At 36.5% G+C, this 25,767-nt stretch overlaps 1 protein-coding gene across 1 annotated transcript; it reads left to right on the top strand.

Annotated features, from left to right (window-relative positions):
* The first annotated feature begins 2,306 nt into the window (after nt 1–2,306).
* On the top strand, nt 2,307–23,938 carry LOC107856500. The gene is made up of 5 exons (XM_016701504.2): nt 2,307–3,205; nt 19,726–19,876; nt 21,150–21,337; nt 22,026–22,199; nt 23,567–23,938. The coding sequence occupies exons 1-5, from the start codon at nt 3,020–3,022 to the stop codon at nt 23,651–23,653; spliced, it is 786 nt and encodes a 261-aa protein (XP_016556990.1). The 5' UTR covers nt 2,307–3,019; the 3' UTR covers nt 23,654–23,938.
* The last annotated feature ends 1,829 nt before the right edge of the window (nt 23,939–25,767 follow it).

The raw sequence follows: 25,767 nt of genomic DNA, 5'->3' as shown, positions 1-25,767 counted from the left end.
GAATAATCAAATTCATCGAGCTTGAGTCTATCTAGGCACAGTCGAAGGCTAAAATCTTCATCGAAAAGTTTAAGGTGACATAATAAATAAAATATTGGCTAATTTGGACCCAAATTAATATTGAGGAATGAAAATTAAGAATTTTCATGAATTTATTCTGAATAATTTAGTAACGACGAAATGGGTCGTTACACATACTTTGTTTATTTTTTGATCGAAAAATACCCTTCAATTTATTTTTTTAGCACACAAATACTCTCACTTTAACGAAATATCACCAAACACACAACGTGAAAAAAAAAACATCAACAAGCTTAAAAAAGTATTTATTAACTAATTTGATTAACTTACAAATAAATCCGCCCTATAATGATCTATATTTGCAAGTTACATGCTAGATCGTGGAACTAACATTGAATATCACAATTTGGCTTGTCCTTGGCCGCTTAGTGAATAGTAGTTATATTTGTAAGCTTATTCTAATCGATCATTATCTTGGTTGTGGTTTTATAGTTTCAAAGCTAGATGAGCTAAAAATATGATTTCGGGTCTTAAGACTAACTTTATTGATCACATCTAACATTTGTTTCATGGTCATTTTCGATGTATGACGAATGATTTGATTTTATTTCATGGTGAAATTTTCACCACGTCATATTTTGATTCATTCATCTATTGAATTCAAGTTATTCTATACAATAATATATTTTTTAACTCATCTCTATAATTGACTAATTGTATTTAAATACATTCAAACATGAGTATTACTTCAAATATTCTTTACCAAAATTACAATCAAACACAATTTTACAGGCAAATAAACTTTTTAAAAAGTAAAAAATATTTTGAAATCTATAGCCAAATCCTACTAAAATTGTACCACTACGTCAATGAATATGAACTATAGTTTTATGCAAAAAAAAAAAAGAAGAAAAGATACTCCTATTTAGCCTCTGTTTGGATGGTGGTTTTTTATGGTATGGTATGGTTACCAAGGAAATCATGTTTGTATTGATTATTTTTTAAAAGGTATGGTATGGTATGGTATGTTTTCATGGTTACCAAACCATGAAATGTCTCAATTTTCAGAACCACCAATTTGGTAGTATCCCATGATTTTTTTTTTTTTTTTTTTTCAATTATGCCTTTATATAATATTCTTTAATCCCATTTTACCCTTCACCCTATATCACTTTTAACCCTAATATATTTTTATTTTTACGCTTTTCTGTTTACCTCTCCTCTGCGTCTTTTGCGTATTTCTCCTCTGGTTGTTCTTCATCTTCCGCCTTCTCTTCTTCTACGCCCATTCTCTCAGGTATGATGTCTTTTTAAACTTTAACTGCTTATAGTAAACTAGATGCATCTGGAAAACTATTTTCCTAAGCAAAGGGAAGGATTTTCGGAAACAACATACAGGAGAACATAATTTTCTTGGCTCATTAAGCAAATACTACACGAACATTTATTTAATTCAATTACAAAAATAGATGCAGACGATATACTTCTCATCACTTAATTAGCAAAAACTACACTTCTTTTTTTTTACGTTCAATTACAAAAATAGATGCATATAGCATAATTTTCCTAGCTCAACTAGCATATGTGGATCACTATTTACGCAGAAACTAAAGATGACAAATACCAGACCAAAGTTTAGTAAAAATCATTATTAAAAGATGATTTTTCATGAATTTAACAATTTAATATGTTTACAAGACATGATTTGTGATAAATTTGTAAAAAGAAAATTATTTTATTAATAATTATTGATAAATTTAGAAGTTATAATAATTAGGGGCATTTTAGTAAACTTATCCGTTACAATACAGTACCATACCATCAAACCAACCAAAAAAACTGTTATTAAATATTAGTGAAAGATACAGTCCGTCCAAATATGGTATTGTACTGTACTATACCATACATTATGAAATCATAGCAAACCACCATCCAAACAGAAGCTATTAACTGAGGATGAGGAAGCCACCGCTTGTTCAACAACCACCTTAAAACGTAACGTAACACAAGAAACTACCGTCACTTGAAACTCCACCTTTTCAACAAATCATATCTCTTCACGTAATCACCATATAAAACGCACTATCTTTCCACTTGTCCTTCACCAAAACATGCATGAACCTCCTGTAACTTTATCTTCCTCTGCTCTAATAAACCCAGCTTTATCCCATAAACACAAAAAAGCCATAAAAGCAAATAAACCTAATTATTTTATTTTTTCATAATAACAACAACAATAATAACTATGTATATTTACATAAGACTCCCAAATTGTCTAATTTAGTGAAGTCCTCCAAGTTTTTAAAATTAGGTGGGAGGTATAACTTTTTTTTTCTTTTTTTTAAAGTTTTTTCGTTCCAACAACTCGTTTCAATTGTAGAACAACTTTGGTAGTTATTCGACAATGACAACTTTGCACGAAGTTGTTCAACAACTACTAAAGTTGTTCAATAACTATGAAAGTTGTTCAACAACAACACGAAGTTATTCAAACAACTAATATAGTTGTCCCAGTTGTTTGAAAAGATTTAATTTTTTTTTTTTTTTTTTAACAAATTTGTGGCCTACTTGTGCCCTTTTCATAATTGGAAACTTGAGGGGTCTTTTGACTCATTTTTCTCTTTACATAGATTATCAAAATTCAATTACATAGATTCATACACATCATATCTTTATATACAGTCGAATAATCGGACATAAATCTCAGTTTTCTTAATCTTAATTTTGTTAAGTTTTTGTTGTTTGAGAAAAATCAGAGAAAAAAACTATGTTTTTGTAATCTGAATTTTTTTTTGATTTTTTTTTGTTACTATTGAGAAGAATTTGAGAAAAATCAGTCTTTTTTTTTAAAAAAAAATGATTTTTGTTATTTTGTAATTTTTTTTTGAACTTTTTTTTGTTGTTTTCGGTAAATTTGGAATCTGCATGAGCGAAACGGTGGAAGATATATTGTTTTTGTTGTTGCTATTGAGAAGAATTTGATATTTTTTGGCACAACATGTCTGCTATAGTGTGCGGGAAGAGAAATAATTTTTTTGAAGATTTGCAATCGCCGTCATCGTCGCCGTCGCCGGCACCGAAAAGGATCCGCCGTTCTCCGCCGCGATCCGCCGCGGTTAATTGTTTCTATACTCCGTTGGCGATCGATCATCTCGTATCGATTTTCCCTGATATGGATAAACAGGTTTCTTTTTTTTTTTTTTTTATGTTTTTTAATGTTTAATAGTGATTATTTTATTGGAATTTTATGTTTGTTTTGGAAGTTTGAGCTGATTAAACTGAAAATAGCCGGCGGAGCGGATGTATAAGATCTATGTATAATTCATGTTTTGTATGTGTATGATTGTGTATAATCAAGGTATAATCTGTGTATACCGGCTGGAAAAAGTGAACAGTAAATCCTTCTGGCTATTTGTGGGATCCCCAAAAGAAATCACTTCGTTTATGTTTATTGTTGTACCGGACACAATTTAATGATTTCAGAGTGATTATTTGTTTGGATGTTTGAACTAAATTGTTGGTGGCTGTATAATATATATGTGAATAATTCGTGTATAGTATGTGTATGATCGTGTATAATCAGTGTATAATCAATATATGCTGTCTAGAAAGAGTAATCAGTAAATCTTCCTAGCTATTTGTGTGAAGATTCCCAGAAAAAAATCACTTTGTTTATCTTTTATGTTGTACTGGACTGGAAGTGGATTAATTAAGCAATTTAATAATTTCAGAGCGATTATTTGTTTGGAATTTTTTGTTTGGTCCGGAAGTTTTAACTAAAAAAATAGCTGGCAGATGTATGATATATATGTATAATTCATGTATAATATGTGTATGATCATGTATAATCAATTTTTACCATCTAGAAAAAGAGCTGGTAAATTAAAAAAAAGCAGCTCGGTGCACTAAAGCTCCCGCTATGCGTAGGGTCCGGTCAATGGTAAATCTCCCTGGTTATTTGTTTTGGAAGTTTGAGCTGTAAAAGAAATGACTGTTTATCTTTATTGTTGTACTGGACTGGAATGTTGAAAAGACAGAAAGAAAAGAAAGCTCATTTGATAATTACAATGAGTTTTCCGAAGTTTGTAGGAGCTGTAAATTCATTTGAACCAGACAGGCTTCCTTATTTGGAATCCATTTTATTAGAAGAGCGCAGCCAAGTGCACTAAGCTCTCGCTATATGTGGGGTCAGGGGAAGGATTGGACCCCAAGGATCTATTGTAAGCAACCTTACCCAGCATTTCTACCAAAGGCTGTTGCGTGACCTCCTGGTCACATAGCAACAACTTTACCAGTTACACGAAGGCTCCCCTTCTTAAGCGATTCAATAATTACACTGCAATTCATATGAGTTTCAGCTTTTTGGTTTGGAAGCCCTTAGCTGTAGCATGCTCCGTTTATCTTGTTGTATGAGATCTGAAATGTTGAGTTTTCGCCGTAAAAAGCCTTTCTTTGTATCATTATTGTTGTCTTGGACTGGAAACGCTGATCTATAAAGAAAATGTTGATTATCTTTTGTTATTTTAGTTAAACAACCTTCAAATCTGTTTTGAAAAATATATGACGGTTGTTTTGAAAATATTCAAGGACATTACAGTTGAATGTAGGGATTTATGATGTGTGATGCATTAGAGATGGGGCTTAAAGGCGATATCAAAGATACTGTGAGTGGGTGGTTAAAAGAAATATGTTTTTAAAACTATGCTGTCTGGTACTAGCAATGTGAAAATCGGGTCGTTAGCTCACAAGCTGAGGTTTGGCAACTTCTACATTTTAGTTTAGTCACGGTCCGTGAGCCTCTTTTTTCCTCAAGCTTGCATGACATTCACAAACCCATGATTTTTGTTCCACTTAATTGGATTAAGTAGTTGTTTATCTGGAAAATGACTCACTGCAGCAAGTCGTGGTTTGTGCCTATATAAGTCCTAAAAAGGGAACGCCCTATCATAGGAAGATATCATTTTGAATGGCTTTTACAATGTGGATACATCTTGAAATTTACTGGTATGGCTATTGCCTATTTGTGGCTATTAGTGGCTAATAGCATCTTGAAATTGACTCTGCAAATGCACCTTTTAATGAAGTATTGACATCGTTTGGAATTTATTGGGTGATGCCAGACGTTGTAAAAGGGTTAATGTACAGTTGGAAGTCCGGGGAAAGAAGGAGAAGAAGGTCTTGGACTCTTGGAGTGTTGCCCCACTTGCACTGATTTGGGGAGTAGGAAATCGGAGAGCTTTTAAGGGCTTAGTTGGTTGGGGATCAAGTTATCCCGGGATTGTTATTCCAACAAAATATGGAATAAATTCATCCAAAAATTAGTCCCGAGATTAGTTATCCCCTATTCTTCATACCAAATGAGCACTAAGGGTGTAGAGATGAATTTTACAAAGTTAAGGACCAGTCCCTTATCCTTAAAGCTGTTTTTGGTGCACCCACTGGGCTCCTTGTTGAGTTGTCGTATATAAGATCGGTTGTCTTTTGTGGAAAACATCTCTTTTTATGGGTCCTCTACTTTTCTGGTATACCTCTTATATACAGGCTTCGCCCATTTATTAATTGTGAAAAATATGAGAGAAAATATTATTGAATTGTTGCATCTAAATTATTACATTGAGACCCTATTTATAGATACTACATTCCAATCTTATTCCTAATAGGACACTACATTACAATCCCTTTCTAAGTAGAATTCAATATGCTATTCCTATTCATATTCTAACACTCCCCTCAAGCTGGTGCATACAAGTCATATGTACCAAGCTTGTTACAAATGTAAATACGAGGACTGGTGAGGGACTTGGTGAAGATATCTGCAAGTTGATCACCTGACTTTACAAATTTTGTAACAATATCTCCCGAGAGTATCTTTTCTCTGAAAAAATGACGATCAATCTTTATGTGCTTGGTCCTCTCATGGAACACTGGATTAGATGCAATATAAAGGGCTGTCTGATTATCACATACAAGTTTTATCTTACCAGTTTCTCCAAATTTTAATTCTCTCAGCAACTGCTTGATCTAAACCAGCTCGCAAGTTGCTGCAGCCATTGCTCGATATTTTGCTTCGGCACTTGATTGAGCAACCACACTCTGTTTCTTACTCTTCCAGGACACCAAATTACCTCCTACTAAAACACAATATCCAGATGTAGAACGTCAATCAGCATCTATATATCCAATGATATGCTCATGGCCTCGATCCTCGAAGTGTAGTCCTTTACCTGGAGATATATCGCAAAATTCGAACAACTGCATCCCAATGACTATCACAAGGAGAAGTCATAAACTGACTTACAACACTCACAGGAAAAGAGATGTCAGGTATAGGAAAAGAGATGTCAGGTCTAGTCACTGTGAGATAATTCAACTTTCCAACCAACCGCCTATACCTTTCAGGATCACTGAGTGGCTCCCCCTGTCCTGGCGGAAGTTTAGCATTTGGATCCATAGGAGTGTCAATGGGTCGACATCCCATCATTCCTGTTTCCTCAAGAATGTCTAAAGCATACTTGTGTTGAGAAATAACAATACCTGAGCTGGACTGAGCAACCTCAATACCTAGAAAGTATTTCAATCTGCCAAGGTCTTTAGTTTGGACATGTTGAAAGAGATGTTGCTTTAAGTTAGTGATACCATCTTGATCATTGCTGGTGATAACAATATCGTCAACATAAACCACCAAATAAATACACAGCTTTGGTTCAGAATGACGTTAAAACACTGAATGATCAGCTCCACTACGAATCGTTTCCGAACCTGGCTGGAGGAGATTGTTTCAAACCATAGAGTAACTTGCGCAATCGACATACAAGGCTACTAGACTCCCCCTGAGCAACAAAACCAGGTGGTTGTTCCATATAAACTTCTTCCTCTAGATCACCATGCAGAAAAGCATTCTTAATGTTCGGCTGATAAAGAGGTCAATGACGAATGACAGCCATAGAGAAAAAAAGACGGACAGATGCTATTTTAGCCACGGGAGAGAAAGTGTCACTATAATCAAGCCCAAATATCTGTGTATATCCTTTGGCAACAAGGCGAGCCTTCAGCCCATCAACCTGACCATCTGGACCAACTTTGACTGTATAAACCCAACGACAACCAACAGTAGATTTACCTGCAGGAAGGAAACAAGCTCCCAAGTACCACTCATATGTAAAACAGACATCTCATCAATCATAGCTTGTTTCCATCCTGAATGAGAAAGTGCTTCACCTGTAATCTTAGGAATGGAAATAGAGTACAAAGATGATACAAAAGTATAATGGGGTGATGACAAACGATGATAACTCAAGAAAGTATAATGTGGGTTAGCATTACAAGTGGATCTTATACCGTTTTGAAGTGCAATTGATTGACTAGGAAGAGGCAGGTCCGCAGTAGGGGAAGCGTCAGGCGCAGGACATAGAATCATCTGGGACTGATACTGGACGTGGGCGGCGGTGATAAGTCAAAAGTGGTGGCACTATAGCGGGAGATGGAGAAGTAACCGTAGATTCCTCAAAGTTGGTATGGGTAAAATTAGAGGTATGGGTAAAACCTCAGAGATATTAAGATGATCAGAAGATGTATAGAAAGGTTGAGATTCAAAGAATTTGACATTAGCGGACATAAGGTAGCAGCCCAGATCAGGTGAATAGCATCGATATCCTTTTTGAACTCGAGAGTAACCAAGGAAGACACATTTGAGAGCACAAGGGGCTAATTTATCTTTTCCTGGGGCTAAGTTATGAACAAAACATGTGCTCCCGAAAACACGTGGGGGGATAGAGTAGAGATGTGACTGAGGACATAGTATGGAATGGGGAACCTTATTCTGGATCGAAGATGATGGCATTCTGTTAATGAGATAGCAAGATGCGAGGACCGCATCGCCCCAAAAACGCAGTGGAACATGGGATTCAATGAGAAGAGTGCGAGCAGTCTCAATGAGATGACTATTTTTTCTTTCTGCTATACCGTTCTGTTGAGGGGTGTATGGACATGATGTTTGGTGAATGATTCCTTGATGAGTCATGAACTCCTGAAACTGGGAGGATAAGTATTCTAAGGCATTATCACTATGAAAAGCATGAATAGAAACACCAAATTGATTTTGTATTTCAGCAAAAAAACTTTTGAATATAGAGAATAACTCGGAACGATCTTTTATTAAGTAAACCCATGTACATCTTTAAAAATCATCAATGAAAGTAACGAAGTCACGAAATCCTAAGGGTGAACTGACTCTACTGGACCCAAATATCGGAATGAACTAATGAGAAAATAGACTTTGAGCGACTCTCAATACTACGTGAAAAAGTTGCACGGGTGTGTTTCCCAAGTTGACACGACTCACAATCTAATGTGGATAGACTAGACAAACTAGGCACCATCTTTTGTAGCTTGGATAGACTAGGATGTCCTAAACGTTTGTGAATAAGGTCGGGAGGATCTGTAGCGGAACATATTGTGAAGGAATTTGAAGAGGTAAAATGGTAAAGGCCCTGTGATTCATGGCCTATGCCAATTGTCTGTCCCGTTTTGTGGTCCTGCATTAGAAAAGAATCATCAAAAAAGTTATACTACAATTAAGGGCACATATCAAACGACCAGGGACAAATAACAACAGAGTCTAGAGTGACAGAAGATAAGGGTTTGGCTTGTCCAACTCCTTTTGGCTCTGTTCGAATTCCATTAGTTAAAGTAATAGCAGGAGAGATTGTGAATAAACAATATCAGGCAGAAGTGATTTGTTACCCGAAATATGGTCAGAAGCACCTAAGTCCACAATCTATGATCCGAAGATAGGAGATTTTGCAGTTGAGGCTATTGGTAGAAATATATGCTTACTTGCTTGATATTGAAGATACTCATTATATTCCTTGTCAGATAAATATACACGTTGATCACCTGTGGTGTTAGACTGAGCAATATAAGCATTTTTAGATGGTCGACCATGCAAAGAATAGCATATTCCACGAGTATGTCCAAGCCTTTTACAATAACTACACTTGGGTCGATAATAGCATACACCAAGAGTATGTCCTAACCTTTTACATTAACTACACCTAGGTCGAGATCTTCCAAATCGACCTTCCCTTAGTTGATTCTTCATAAACTCTGACATCTGAGTGCATCTACTTCTCTCTCTTTGTATAATCCGGCAACTTTTGGCCGAAAAACTTGATCAAGTCAAGATGGAAGACAAGGTGATTTATTTCTCCGTTGGTTTCAAATCGTATGATATCACTAGAGAAGTCTCATACATAGACTCGGTGCAACTGGACAGAACGAGACCACAACATGATAAGAAGAACCTTTTTTCAGTCAGAAGACAATGGAATGGCTTTGCTTTGCACTGAAGGAAGCATCCAAAGTGAAAGGGAATTCTGTAAGAACATGGAAGAATCAAGAATACTCCTCTGAGTTCTTTTGCTCAAGAAATTTCAACAGACTTGGACGTTATATAAGTATTGTAAGCATGCAAAACAAAAGAAGATCTGTCATTATTATTCCTGAACTTACATTTAACACAGGGTGGTTGGACATTGCTAACAAAATTGCAAAGTTCACTAATGGCACAGCTGTAAAGCCTTTTACAATTCTCTCTAGAAATACAGAGGAAGGATTGCTCTACTCAGAAATCGCCAGAAGAAACAAAATGGACTACAAGAGAGATGGAAAAAGCTACAGTACAGGAAAAAGGTGGAATCATCTGTATCTCTGAAGGAGTCAGCTTTTCTCAAAATGAGCTTCTTTCGAAAAGCGTCGTCGGCAGCCTCCCTGGAGGAATGGAGGAATAGCAGATACCCCAGCCCTATTAGATATTAGGCGTTGGGTCAGCAACACTTGGAAACATGTCCACGGAGTGAACATTTATGAGATGGGGCTGAATCGATTTCTCTTCGAGTTCCTATCAAAAACAACTGCTGCATACATCTTGAGAGGCAACTGGAGTTGGAAACTCCACAGACTCTAACTACAATGGTGGTCGCCAACAGTGGAATCAATCCCTTGCTCTGCAGCAATCGAACAAGTCTGGATCAGATTGGTCGAACTCCCCCTGCATTTATGGTCGCAAAATGTATTCAAAGAAATAGGAGATTACTGCGGAGGATGGATAAGAACTGAGGAGGAGACCCAACTGAGGAATCACCTTAAGTGGGCAAGAATTCTGGTGAGAGAAAACGGAGACACAATTTCGAAGACTATCAACATTGAACATGAATGGATCAATTTCTCGATCCAAATCTGGTGTGAATTATCGCCCAGATTTTCTCTTTGTGAAGGAAGCATGCAAAGAACTTCGGACATCGGTTAATAATGGGTTCTAGCTCTGCAAGTGGTGGGGCTCGAGAGGATTGCTTCCTGACAGGGCACGTGGGTAATTTTCAAATAAACCCTAATAGTCAAACACGTGACTGGCCACATGTGAATGCCTCCCCAACTAAAAGGCCACCAGCTTCTAAACCTTTGGGCCCAGATTTCCTAGCCCAACAACTTATGGTGGAAAATACACATGCAACCCACTTTTTAAAGCCCAGATCTGATCTATTTTTAGAAGAAGTAAACGCCATCTCTCAACACACTGCCTCTCACAACATTACACAACAGGAAGAAGCTCACTACACTGCTCCATCCATGGCGAAGGGAAATTTATCTCCAGTAACACAAAAAGGCAACGAAGAAGGTTGTGAATTCAAGTACGACAAAGAAGACACTTTTGAAACAAATGCTACTCTTTCTGAACCACTAGCCCCGGATAATATGCACCTCTCTATTGTTAGAGAAACACTTGTTGAAGATGTTGTCCCTATTAGCATCCATACTGAAGAATCTGAGCAGGATCCAGATTTCGACATTCCAATCTGGATACACCAAAACATCATCAAAATCGGCAAGCAATTTGGAATTGATTTTCAGGGCTTACTCATGAAGATTGATCAAAAGAAGCAATCAAACATGGGGAAGACCAACAAGATGTTAGAGCGCACATCAAAGGTGAAAGGTGCTAAGGAACTGAAACGTCTTGATTTTGGCCATAATTTCAAAAGCTATGGCACCAGGAGTAGGGGGGATATCACATCAATATTGATCAATGAAAGTTAATTTCATGGAATGTTAGAAGATTGAATGATGAAAGGAAGAGGAGAATGATTAAGAGTTGCGTTAACACTTGGAAGGCAGATGTATCAGTGGTTTAGTTAGAGACCTTTGGGCCAACAGATGGGTCGATCACATCCAATTAGAGGCTAATGGTACCAGAGGAGGAATTCTTCTAATGTGGGATAAAAGAATTTGGGATGGAGAGTGCAGTAATCTAGCCAATCAAGGTTGTCACTCCATCACATGTAAATTCACAGGCAAGATGCAGGATCTCACTTGGCACTTAACAGGAGTATATGCACCCAATGACAGAAAAACTAGAGAGGAAGTCTGGGAGGAAGTTGGAGCTGCCACAGGTCTATTTCCAGGTTCATGGGTATTATGTGGAGATTTCAACACAGTAAGATTCCCCTCAGAAAAGAAAAATTGCAATAGAATCAACAAATCAATGACTGATTTTTCTGATTTCATTCAAGATATGGGCTTGCTAGATTTGCAACTAACAGGTGGGAAATTTAATTGGAAAAAAGGTGACAGACACGATGTTGCTGCAAGGTTGGATAGATTTTTGATCTCTGATGAGTGGGATGAAAGATTCAGGAATATCAAACAATTAATTCTTGATAGAGTAACCTCTGACCACTCACCTGTATTACTACAGTGCAGCAACTTGGAACCATCCAAATCATATTTCAAATTCGAAAATTGGTGGTTGCAAACGGAAGGGTTCAAAGAAAGAGTTAAGGATTGGTGGGACTCTTTCAATTGTGTTGGCAGACCTGACTTCGTTTTGTCTTACAAATTGAAAGCTTTGAAAGCCAAACTTAGAGACTGGAGCAAAACATTACAAGGAAACTTGGAGATGCAGAAGCTTGACACGCTAAGTCAATTATCAAAACTTGAAGAAATCCAAGATCTCAGGAATTTAACAGAGGAGGAAATAAGTAAGAAAATCGCCTTATCTATGGACTTTGAGGAGATAGCAAAAAAGGAGGAGATGGCTTGGAGATAGAGATCAAGAGCATTATGGTTGAAACAAGGTGACAACAACACCAAGTTCTTCCATAAAACAGCTAACGCACACAGAAGATTCAACAATATCGACTTGTTAGAAATTGATGGTGAGCCCGTAAGGAACCCTGCTGATATAAAAAAGGAGATCATCTTTTTTTATATGAACCTTTATTCAGAGACAGAAAACTGGAGACCCCACTTTAACATGAGAATTTGTCCCACTGTCTCTTCAGAAGATAATTTGATGCTACAGAGACCGTTTGAAGCACAAGAAATATGGGCCAATGTCCAAGCGTGTGCCGCGGACAAAGCACCTGGCCCAGATGGTTTCTCAATGGCCTTTTTCAAACACTGTTGGGAAGTAGTGAACACTGAAGTCATTGCCACTATTCAAAACTTCCATGAAAGAGGCATATTTGAAAGAAGCTTCAATGCTACATATGTAGCCTTGATTTCCAAGAAGGTGGGAGCCAAAGAATTGAAAGATATCAGGCCTATTAGTCTTATAGGCAGTATTTACAAGATCATCTCAAAGTTGTTGACTGAGAGACTCAAAAAAGTGATGCACAAGCTGGTGGATGATAAACAAATAGCCTTTATAAAGGGGAGGCAAATCATGGATGCCATTCTTATAGCCAATGAATGTGTTGATTCAAGAGCGAAAGTCAAAGAACCTGGTATCCTTTGCAAACTAGATATACAAAAGGCTTTTGACCACCTAAACTGGAATTTCCTACTCAGAACTTTGATGAAAATGGGTTTTGGAGAAAATGGGTCAGCTAGATCAACTACTGCATCAGCACCGTCAAGTTCTCAGTCCTAGTCAACGGCTCACCTGCTGGATTCTTTTCTTCTAAAAGAGGTCTAAGGCAAGGGGTTATCCCCTTTTTTGTTCATCATTGCCCTCGAGAGTTTAAATGATATGATGAAAACTGCTCAATCAAACAGCTGGATAACAGGTTTTAGAGTAGATTCAAGGGTTGTCAGTAACCTTGAAATCACTCATTTACAATATGCTGATGATATATTAGTTTTTTGCGGAGTTGACAGAGGTCAAATAAGATTTTTGAGGGTGATTTTCATTCTTTTTGAGGCTATATCTGGGCTCCACATTAACTGGAACAAGAGTTTCTTATATCCCGTTAATGAGGTTTATGACATTCACAACTTAGCTAACATTTTGGGAGGCAGGACAGGCAACCTTCCAACTATATACCTGGGAATGCCTCTCGGTGCCAAAAGCAATTCCAAAGATATATGAAATGGAGTCCTAGAGAAGTGTGAGAAAAAGTTGACAAACTGGAAGAGTCAATACTTATGGTTGGGTGATAGACTAACCCTGATAAACAGTGTGTTAGAAGCATTACCAACTTATATGATGTCTATTTTTCGTGTTCCAACAAATATGGTGGACAGAATAGATGCTCTTAGAAGGAACTTTCTTTGGCAAGGCAACTGTGATACCAAGAAAATACATTTGGTTAAATGGAAGTCAGTGATTATCAGCAAGAAGATTGGCGATATGGGAATCAAGAACCTGACAGCTCAAAACCATTGTCTTTTGATGAAATGGCTGTGGAGGTTCGCCTCAAATGAACAATCTCTCTGGAAGAAGGTAATCACTCAAAAGTATGATATGGATGGGGAATGGATAACTAAGGCAGTCACTACACCTTACGGAGTAAGTTTATGGAGGTCAATCAGAAATCTGGGGGCAAAATTCATGAATAAGTGCAGTCATCAAGTGGGTAACGGCTTGAAAACATCTTTCTGGTCAGACAGATGGTTAGGCCAACATCCACTAAAACAACTCTTCCCACTTATCTTCAGTCTGAACCAACAACAAGATGCCACAGTAGGTGAAGTCTGGGATGCGCATGGCTGGAACCTGAACTTCAGAAGACATCTTAATGATTGGGAGATAGATTACTTGGCAGAATTCTATGACACCCTCAACCTTTTCAAAGGTCCCTCTTCTCAGGAAGACACTCTTACATGGCAAGTGGATAAACAAGGGAGATTTTCAGTCAAGTCAACTTACAAGAAATTTAATTATTCTAACAACCAGATTAGTTGTTGGCCTTGGAAACTAATTTGGAAAGTTAAAATTCCTCATAAAGTGGCTTGTTTCTCTTGGCTCGTGGCTAGGAAAGCGGTTCTAACTCATGAAGTACTTAAGAAAAATGGCTTCCACCTATGCTCTAAATGTTATATGTGTGGAGAAGAATCAGAGACAATCAACCATCTTTTTTGACACTGCAAGTTAACTGTACAGCTCTGGAGGATATTCCTTAATTTAAAAGGAATCATGTGGGTCATGCCAAGAGATACAATTGAAGTGCTAGAATGCTGGAACAAATATAACACTCACTCAGAACATAAAGAAAGATGGAAGATTGTCCCTGCTTGTATTTGGTGGACAGTTTGGAAAGAGAGAAATCAAAGGTGTTTTGAAGACAATTATAGCTCTACCCAGAAACTGAAGATGAAGTGTGTGGCCCTTTTCTATTTTTGGTGTAAACCATGAATATATGGAAGATGTAGAATCTTTTGTTGATGTAATAGGATCTCTGTAAGTAGGTTATAGCTTATTGCATCTTCCTTTATTCCATTGTAAGTATGAACGACTGCAGTTTTTATGCAACAAATTGTTATACAAAAAATGTTACCTTCTCAAAAAAAAACTCTGACATCTGAGTTTCTGATCTCCTCATTAAGATTCAGATTTAATCATGAAAAAGAAATACTGTTGGAATTTGGCTCGGAAACTTCAGATCTGAAAGTTCCGGCGGCGCGTGAATCGCCGGAGATGAGATTCGAGCACTGGGGTTTGCTCGCCTGGGTGTTTCTCACCTCGTGGTGGTGTTGGTTTTCGCACACAACACTTAAAAAATAGACGAGGGCTCAAATTGGACTTGACAGTCGTCAGAAATTGAAGTATCAGGCTGCGTTATTGAGTTTTCTTCCCAAAAATTTTCTCACAAAACTTGCTCCGACACCATTTGAAAAATATGAGAGAAAATATTATTGAATTGTTGTATCTAAATTATTACATTGAGACCCTATTTATAGACACTACATTCCAATCTTATTCCTAATAGGACACTACATTACAATCCCTTTCTAAGTAGAATTCAATATGTTATTCCTATTCATATTCTAACATAATGAAATATATATTTACTTTGTCCAAACATTAAAATAACTCAAACGACCAGTTGGTTCAGTAGCACCCCAAAATGATGAAGTTAAAATCCTGGATCCCGCTAGATGTTAAGGCATAGCTGATTGAGTTGGTGGAGTTCATGTTGATAGTGTCTTCCATTTCACGTCATGATTCCACTTCTGCTTGTGTTTATTGGATTTATGAGGAGTTCTATTCTCGGACTTCCTCAATATGTAACCTTGTAACCTTTCAACCGGATGTTTTGGGGTTGGGCCTCTCTCGGAAAATTTCAAGTGTCTACTTCAATCTTGATCAGTATATCACCAAGATCACTTTTTTAGTTGCTTTCGATAGGTAAATTTATCCTATGTCCTACAAAATCCTGAACCAAGCTTTTACTTGTCAAACAATTGGGAGGATACTTTAGCTATGTTCCCTAACAAATTTTTGTTAGATTTACTTGCACTTGGTTGCGTGCACAAATTGTTGTTTTAACTTAGCTAGACTGAGCTTTAAAAATGTGTTAAAAATGTTACATGTGACCTTTGAATTTGCTAGAGGGAGTGTATTTTGGATGCTCTATTAAGAAAAGTGGAGCAATTCAATGCAGATGCAATTTCTTAAATTGTAAATTAGTGAAATTTTTGTTGGTCAGAAGTTACACAATTATACTGTTGAACTTTAAAAAACAGTTATGCAGTCGAAGTAAGCATACTCAACAATCATTAATCTCGGATAATTAGTCTAAAATCCTCCATAGTTTGGCAGGTTGATTCTGAGGCCAAAATAAGAGCCTCTATTTCAAATTTTGTTATGCTTTAATTCGATTGCAATATCTATAAAATAATAAACATTGAAACCCAAATCAAATATATCCTGTTGCAGCTGACTTGCCAACACGTTGCTTGTCCGGTTTATAGGAAATTCTTATTTTAGCAAATTAAATAGATATGCATCTAAAATGATTATAGTTGCGCATGCTAATTCGGTTGATAGTACTTCTATTCTTCTTTTTATCTGTGGTGGATGTTTCCCGTTTAAGATTGGCACTACGTCGAGTATTAGTTTAATGTTATATTAGTTGGTAAAAACTCAAGTCACTGCTACACTTTCTTTTCACAACGTATCAATGTGAGGTATCTTTGTTCTTATGGGAGTTTAATTTGAAAAAGTCCATTTGGAGGGTCATGCTCCTATGATGGGATAGTGTAAGAGGGGATGGAAGGCAACATCAGAAGGAAAAATGCATCTTGACACCCAAGGGCGTGGCCTAGCGGTGGATGAAAACCATAGAAGGTGAGGGTTCGATTCCATAGTTATTTCAACCCATCTGCATATAATTACACGACATCTTTGCTGGTAGGAGATGACAAGTAGCCAGTGGAATAGTAGAGGTGTATGTGAGTTGATAAGTCTTGGTTTACTTGGTTACTGACGTAAAAGAATGTCCTTATTCAGGACAACTTAACAAGAAGGGCTATCAGCTATGCTCTAGATGTTATTTATTTGGAGAGCAAGCAGAGACAATCAACCGTCTCTCCCTACACTGCAATGGGTAGATCAATTGTGGAAAATATTCATCACCATCAGGGGAATTGGATGGGTAAACTAATGCCAGAAAGTACACTGGATGTTTTAGTCAACTGGGATAGTGAGGGTAGATTCTCCCATCAGAAAGAGATGGAGTATGGTCCCAGCATGCATTTGGACAATATGGAAAGAAAAAAAATCAGAGATTCTTTAAAGGTATAGAGGAAGCGCTTGCCCGTAGTTCTGGATGAGCTGTCCAGTTCTTTATTACTTTTGCTTCAAACAAGTATATATGGAAGAGACATAAGATATTTTTGATGTTTTAGATTACAATTAGATAGGTGAGAAGGTAGGATTCCCCTTGAAATTTGACCACACGACTTGTGTAGTCAACTTTATATAAATACTTCACCATTATCAAAAAGATAAACTACAAGTCTCGTATGAAATTTGTCAAATAACCATGGAAATTTCATTCCGAAGAGCTCTATGTTTGACCTAAGTTGCTTGGACTCGGGTGCGGATATCCGATACGGGTATAGATCTAAATGTCGGATTCATCATCACATATTTTTTTCTTATTTTGATAAGGTAGATAAACCGTCACATAAATTTTAAGATTCAGTGTATGAATCTGAGTGTGTGGATACACATGCTAGCATACAACTACAACAAGTAGTAATCCCACAAGTGGAATCTTGAGGAGGGTGGAGTTTACGCAGCGTTGCCCCTACTTTGTGAAGATAGAAAGCTATTTTAGATAGATCCTCAACTCAAGTAAAGCATATCAAAAACAAGTACGGAAAGTATATATCTCGATTAATTAAAGCTATTGAACTAAAACTAATAAAATTTAATTCCTTATTTCATGAGATACTACAACAACAACATACCTAATGTAATACCACAAGTGGAATCTGGGGAGGATGGTGTGTACACAACTTTACCCTACCTTGGCAAGGTAGTGAGAAATTTTAATCATAAGATATCTCTTGTAATAGCAAACATTCTTCTCTCTCTCTTTCTCTCTCATACACACACACATATATGGCGTAAACACAACAATCAAATGAAATACCCAATCAATCTATACTTCTCGGTCATAGATGTAGTCCATGCACCCAAGGTAAGTTGAATGAATTCGGTGTGGATCCACACCACATCCCTACTGTGTCATGTCAACATGGGTGCGGCAAGGATTTTGAAGGGTGCGAGTGACATAGTGTTTTAACAGTGTGAATAATTAGGTGATAAAGTTATTAGTCCAAGGGTTGTAATCGCTTTTATCAATAGCTTCTGCAGTTATTTACCTAACACCAAACCATAAAAGGACAACTTTCATGAAAGCAGTCAATATCTGATTTTAACCTAAAAAAAGAAAGGGAATTAAGGAAACGGGCAGAGCGAATTTGCTACAATAGCAGTAGTGAAGGTAGTTGTCTTCTCATTATTTGATCTATTTGCCTCGTTCAAGTAATTTTGTGGAAGGAGAAGTGTAAAACTTGTATCCTGTTAGAGCATTCCATGATGGAAGTCACCCAATCAGGCTCATTAAACTTTTTGTTAAGTGTTTTAGAATTGATGAAACCCCGTAAGAAATTGCTCATCCACTAACTCTAGTTTCAAATACACATTGTAGGATTGATAAAGAACAAAACGGGACATCTTTGGAAACACCGATTACTGATCAATATTTTTTTGAAGGTCGTTGCTTCGTCGAAGAGAGAACAAAGGGTTTATGCTCTGCTAACATAATAAGGTTTTAGATTATCAGAAAATATTGCCAAAAGTAATTGTTACAACACTTCAAATACCTTCTGTACCATCCTCAAAAAAAAAAAGCACTTCAGATACCGATGAACTTCTTTAAGAATTCTTAGCCAAAAAAACAAAAACTTGTAAAAGAACCAAGAGGTTCTCGTTTTCCGGCTTATTCTTGATAGGTACCATTTATAATTTGTAAGTTGACTTTAACCTAATCCAAAGACCTCTTACCTTATAGAGTGCAGATATAGACTATAAAAGAAACATGTTTCATCTGTCTTCAATCGACGATTCCTCGCTATTTCAGAAGTTCTCTTCAATTTCTTCTACTAAACTGATTTTGGATTCAAAATTCATGATCGTTGTTTTATCTAAGAGGATTTCTATCCATTCCGATTGATCCAGAAATGGTATGCTGTCTGATGATTTTCATCTAGTGTTATCATTGATGGATCTAACTTTGTGGTTCTGTTTTTGAAAGGAAAAAAACAATTCTATGAGATTGTTGATTTTAAGTTTTGATAGCATTGATTTGTAGAAAGCGAGTTTTTGTTCCTGGTCACATTTCTGTGGTCTATATATCCAGTTCTATGGCATAGTTTCCTTCAACTTTCTTTATAGGTGTCATTTGTAATTTGTATGTTGACTTTTACCTAATCCAAGGCCTTGTTACCTTATTAAATGCAGGTATAAACAATAAAAGAAACACGTTTCATCTGTTTCCTACTAGAACTGTTAGTTTTCTTACAATCATTCCTCGCAGATGCTATTTCAGAACTTCTCTTAGATTTCTTCTACTAATACTGATACTTGGTTTTAAATTCACGACTGTTGTTTTATTCTAAGAGGATTTCTATCCATTCCTATTGATCCAGAAATGGTATGCTGTCTGATGGTTTTCCTCGAGTGATATCATTGATGGATCTAACTCTATGGTTCTGTTTAAAATAACAAACAAATCATGAGGTCGTTTTTTGGTTTTGGTGGAATTTGTTTGTAGAAGCTAGTTTTTGTTCCTGGTCACATTTGTGTGATCTAGTTATCCAGTTATATGCCATAATTTCCTACAGCTTATCTTGATCAATTTTTTTTACCCTGAAAAAGGGCAGAATTTAACCTAGAGATGCATTTTTTTTAAGCTGCTCGAGAGAGCATTGGATGAATGCGGTGACCTGGATTCTGCCATCAAAAGACTAAATGAGCTTCGTTTGGGGTCTGCTGAGAATATGGGCCCCCTCACGGGAAGATCTGATGCTACCCAGGAGAACAGCACTCCGATCGTAACTCAAGGTAAACATCGGTATTTAGTTTGATTCTTGTTGATTGGTGCCCGACGTTTAATTTTTTTCCTCTTTGAATCCTTTTTTGACTGAAACTTGTGGGATGACTTCAAGTATGTTCTTTCTGACATTCTTTATTTGTGTGCAATTATCACATGCTATATAAAATCATTGCAAAACAAGATAATTGTTATTTTTCTCTTATTCTTTTTGTTTTTTTTCTTGGGGTAAGTGATTATGTCTCAGGGTTATAATGTTTAGTTTGTATGTGTTGTAATTCTTGTTAACTAGTGTTCACTATTCAGTGAGTCTTTATGACGTTTCGTTGATCAGTCTAATACCCTGTTCCTTTCTTGTCCAATCTGATGTGTGTTTGTTTTTTCCACATGGTTGAAAATGTATGTCAGCATCCTGGCAGTTCACTTCTCGTGCTATGTTTTGTGTATCACAATCGCTATGCCGAGTTTTTATCTCGTTCCAGATTTAGCAACTGCTTACTAATTTTCAGTAGAAGTGTCACATAGCTAGTGTTATCTGAACCCTTTAATTGGAGAATTTAGTCAGTTGTGGTATGCATTTTCTGACTCATGTACTCTAGCGTGTTTCATAAATTTGATACTTCCACAGTTGCTTATGGTAATTTTTTGCACTACTTTATTACTTACTGACTGATGCATAGTTATTGAATTTAAGGCGTTAGTTCTTTATTCTTGGTTGTAGTAGAGAAGCGTTGCATAGAAGTGTAAAGCAAAAGAAACGAAGTGTAAAGAAAATAATGAGTAGTTATTTTAAAAAAATTCTTTCTTTTGCTTGTGTTTTGACTTGTCAAATGTTGATATGGCAATCAGAGACCCTTCAAGCCCAACATGAAGTTCATTTATTAATATGGGTTTGTTTTCATGTTAAGCTTTTTAGTTGATTTTAAGAGAAAGGTGTTGTTTCTTTAAAGCACTTTACTTTTGCCAAATTGCCTTACTGTATGATCCTGACATCTTTCTTAATTTAGTGAGCTGAGATTATGGATGTGCTTATTTTGTGTTTTGAAAGAAAAATTGGGGACCTGAAAAATTCACGACCCCCCTGCTACAATGAAGGAAAACTGCTGCCGATGTTGCTTTATTACATGCTTATTGAAATGATGAATGATGTCCCTCTAAGCTCGCTATCTGTTGATACATTTACCATTGTTTCTTAGGTTATCAGTACACATTTGTTGGATTTTTTTGAAGTTCACTAGCACAGGTCTGTTTATCCTTGTAGTTTCCTTACAAATTTTGGTGCAGGTGATGGTGGACCCATACCTGCAGAGGATTCATCTGCAGCAAAAGAACTGCACATGATGGGGAGTACAGAATGGGTGGAGTTGTTTGTTAAGGAGATGATGAGTGCCTCAAATATAGATGATGCTAAAGCCCGTACTTCACGAGCTCTTGAGGCCTTGGAAAAGTCCATTTGTGCCCGTGCAACAGAGGTAACAGCTTGAGATTCCAGCAGGTGGTTCAGATTGTTTGAATTTTATCTTGTCTGTGAACTCTTCACCCTCTATTTTTCGTTTGTTTTTCTATTTTTATTGTCATACCACTGGTGGCTGGGTTCAGCTGGTATAATCTATTGTTGTTATTTGCCTCATCTATCGCTTACTATGGACATGGTATACAGTTATTTTTGGAGGTCCACAATAGGATGTTGCCGTTGAGAAGCAACATCAGTTGTTGCATAAGGATATGGAAAAAGACACAGAATGAGATAAATGTAAAGCAAACATCAGTTATGCTTAGATGGTTCTGTTACCATTCTCCAAAAAATCGTTTAGATGGTTTTGGAATTAATGTTTGGTGGTCTGGCTATTAGTATAAATTATTACTGTTCTTTCTTTGCGTCCACTATTTTCTCTCTCCTCAGCCCAACAAGCAAGCAGCGCAGATTGGGGCTGGAGATGCACTAGGTATTCCAGGCTAATGATCTTAATTTTGAAGACCACCTCTACCTCATTTCTATCTAAATCTTGTGGACTTGGCAAAAAATGGTGCTCTCACTTTATTATTGCTGGCCTGTGACATCAATAATACTTGCCACTCCCAAAAGAAGTGTTATTCCATATGGAATTGTGCTTCCTCAAGACAAAGTATCTTTACATTTATTGTTATGCAATTATTCAGGAAAACGTCATGCTCAAGCAGCAGATAGAAGCTCTTCTACAGGAGAATGCTATTTTGAAGCGAGCATTTGCTATTCAACGTGAGCGTCAGAAGGAGTTTGAGGATAGAGGGAGTGAGGTGAATCATCTGAAGCAGATGGTGGCTCAGTATCAGGAGCAGCTGAGAACCCTTGAGGTCAGAGTAACCTCTTTAAATATATTACTCCCTCCGTTTCAATTTGTTTCTTACTTCCCTTTTTACTCGGTTTAAAAAGAACGCCTCTTTCCCTTTTTGGCAACTCTTTAATTCCAACTTTCGAAATGGCATATTTAAGACCACACAATTAAAGGACATCTTGGTACATTCTACATATCTGTAGTTTAAGACTACATGATTCAAACGTCTTTACTTTCTTAAATTTCGTGCCACGTCAAAACCAGACAAACAAATCGAAACAAGGGCATTTTGGTACATTCTACATATCTATAGTTTCTTACTACATGATTCAAAAGTTTTACTTTCTTAAATTTCGTGCCAAGTCAAAACCGGACAAACAAATCAAAACAGAGGCCGTACATGCTTTATACTATCTGGGAAATAAGATAAAAATTAGAAAAGAGATATGACTAAAATCTGGTTTGTCCAGCATGGCTTTCTTCTATAGAAAAAAGGTAGAATGGACATCCCTCTGTCTTCCCAACATAGATACTTTGTGGTTGGAGAGATAGTTGTACTATCTGGTTTGTCCAGCATGGCTTTCTTCTATAGGAAGAGGTAGAATGAACATCCTTGTGTCTTCCCAACGTAGATACTTTGTTGTTGGAGAGATAGTTGTCCTCGCATATTATTAGTATTTTTTTAAAAAAAAAATGTGGCCACGTGGGCTTTCTTATTTATCAAAAAGAGGTCTAAAGAAGCTGCAAAGGGAAAGTGCATTGTTCTCGAAATGAACAAGATAAAAGGAAAAAAACTAAATCTAGAAAACACAAGAACTAATTTGAGCTCAATCGTTGAAATTCCATCCCTTTGCTGTTGAAGATCTGGTAGTTGTTGTTCGAGAGTATGCAGCTGCAGATCATACATAGTTGTACTTGCATATGTATGTAGATGCATGCATATGAATGTTGGGTGTGTGGAAGTCTTCCGTTCCCAACATCAACAACAAACCCAGTGTATTCCCACATAGTGGGGTCTGGGGAGGGTAAGATGTACGCAGTTTATACCACTACCTCCGAAGAAGTAGAAAGGCTGTTTCCGATAGACCCCCGGCTCAAGACAAGGAATAATAATCAAATCCATAAAGCATGGAACAAGATGACATAACATAAATACGACACCCACAAGTAATAGTAACTAAAGAAAAGTAAACAAAATCGTAATAGAGCTTGAAACAAGGTGGTTGTACATTTTTTCGATTGATCTGTTGATAAATTTATGCTGTTCAGAGTTTATGGCCAGCGATTGTGAGTTGCTTTTATGGGAGTTCCAGCTCTACTTTTTAAATTTATGTTCCCCACACCATTTCTCATGTATGACAGTGATTGCCCTTTCTGTGTGATCAGGTCAACAACTATGCACTCACGATGCATCTCAAGCAGGCACAACAAGGCAACTCCATTCCCGGGCGCTTTCATCCAGATGTCTTTTAATGTGTATTATGTCCTCACTAATGGATAGGATAGCAATAGTCATGTCCTACCGTCGCTCTAAGCCGATTCTGGGGGAATGATATCAAAGCCAGAAGCTGTGTTGCTTAATTGAAGCCACCTGGTGCTGTTATCGGCCAAAGGGTAGCTATAGTATCAAGTAAGTTATAGACATGGTTTTACTTACTTTTGCTGGTACTTCAAAATTAGAGTTGGAGTTTATACTTTTCTGGTCTTTTATTTATGATAAGAAACTGTTTGACTTATAATTAAAATGCTGTTCGGCTCTATTGCAACAAAAATATACCCACTGTGATTCCACAGGTGGGATATTAGACTCTCTTGCTTAGGTGCGTTAGGATCATTTCATGGAAGTTGAAATGACCTCCCAGCTTTCTACTCACTCTTTCTTTTTTTCTTCGAAATTTCACCTATCCTTGGGGTCCCAGTTGTAGTTGCCCTCACAGAAAATATCGACATCCTATTCTCGTTAAACTTGTCAGTAAATTTTATTTGGGCACTCGAATTATGACATGTTCCAATTGAGTAATTGACCACGTGATTAGTTTTTCTATGGGACGCTTCAGGGTCAAATTTTGAATAAAAAAAAGTTGAACGAATTTTCTAGCGTTTATTACCGCGTTAACTAGATAGACATGCATTTTATACATCAACCTCAAATCAAAACAACTCGGAATATTTTCAATTTGTCAATGCTTCGCGTATAATTAGAAGAGGTGACATATTTAAGTGGTTAAATTATCTTCGTAATGATACACAATTTATCTTTTTCATTTTAGTCGAAAGTGTAACAAGAAAACTTTATTAGCTACTTAATTGCTCCATGAAACCAAATTGTAGTTCGAGTGTGATTGAATTTATTGACAAATCTAGGGGTTAGGGTTATTGATGTGTTTCGCCTTCCTATAAAGTATAAATAGAAATCGTCTTTGATTGGACCTTGTTTATCTAATCAAAAGTAGTGTGTGCTTCAAAATTTGTGCTTTATTTTAAAAATTTATATTGGTTGAAATATGGCCCCAATTAATTAATCATAGTAGCACAGGTGGTTTGATCTTTTTATCGTGGGGGGGTGTACCGAGATTTGAGATCCACATTAACTCCAACTCAATTCTTTATTTTTTATTTTTTAAAAATGTTCTATTGCCCTCAATCTTTAGTCGAAATTTTAATTATACACTCGACCTTTAAAGGTGATTTATTACCAAACTAAATTTATTTTTACCGAATTTATTATCCCCCAGTAGCTGATCTGTCAATAGACGTGACTACACCGTCCATGAACGCGTTAGTTGACTCCATTTCACTTTAAATTTTTTATTTTCTAATTTTCACATCATTATTTTTAATAATATAATAAATATTTTAATTATTACTTTTTCTTAATGAATTCTAATTGTCACGTCATGTCTTCTTCTTCTTCTCTTTTTCAGAATAAAAATTCAAAAACTCATTAATGGAGTTTCTCATCTCCAATTTCATTTTCTCATCTTTCTTGAATTTATTAATGGCGAGGGCTTATTAATGGTGTTTTTTGATAATTTGAAAAATGTTATTACCGAAATTAAGAAACACTTGAACTGAAATAAAAAGATTTCTTTGATTAATGAATTCTTGAATAAGAAAGATGAGGAACTTCGATTCAAAACACTTGAAAAAATACAAGAACTTCGATTTCCTCTCTTTTTGCTCAAGATCGCCATTAATAGCGAGCTCAAACCTTTGAATTTCCACAATGCCATATATAATTTCTAACATAACCCACAATGTCATATAATTTTCAACCCATTTCTCCAATTTTCTCTATTTTTACTCAAGATCTGTCATTAATGGCGAGCTCAAAGCTTTGAATTTTCACAATGTCATATATAATTCCAACATAACTCACAATGTCATATATAATTTTCAACCCATATTTTCGATTTTCTCTTTCCCAAGAATTCATTAATCCATCATTTTTTTCCCCATGAATTTTATCTTTGACCCAAGAAGATGAAATTGGGTTGCAGAAGAAAATGGAACAAAATAAAAAAATGAGGAAGAAAGGAAATGACGATGGAAGAAGAAAGCAAAATGGGAAAAAATAAAGGAAATGA

Source organism: Capsicum annuum, chromosome 7 (assembly GCF_002878395.1).
Source record: "Capsicum annuum cultivar UCD-10X-F1 chromosome 7, UCD10Xv1.1, whole genome shotgun sequence".
Taxonomy (NCBI): domain Eukaryota; kingdom Viridiplantae; phylum Streptophyta; class Magnoliopsida; order Solanales; family Solanaceae; genus Capsicum; species Capsicum annuum.
The sequence above is the reverse complement of the archived record's forward strand: the minus strand, read 5'-3'. Positions and strand labels throughout refer to the sequence as shown.

Excerpts from the sequence above, each read along its gene's own strand:
- LOC107856500 (XM_016701504.2), top strand. The coding sequence starts at position 3,020 with ATGTCTGCTATAGTGTGCGGGAAGAGAAATAATTTTTTTGAAGATTTG. Across the intron at positions 21,338-22,025 it reads TTTGTGCCCGTGCAACAGAG|GAAAACGTCATGCTCAAGCA; the intron begins GTAACAGCTTGA and ends GCAATTATTCAG. Across the intron at positions 22,200-23,566 it reads AGCAGCTGAGAACCCTTGAG|GTCAACAACTATGCACTCAC; the intron begins GTCAGAGTAACC and ends CTGTGTGATCAG.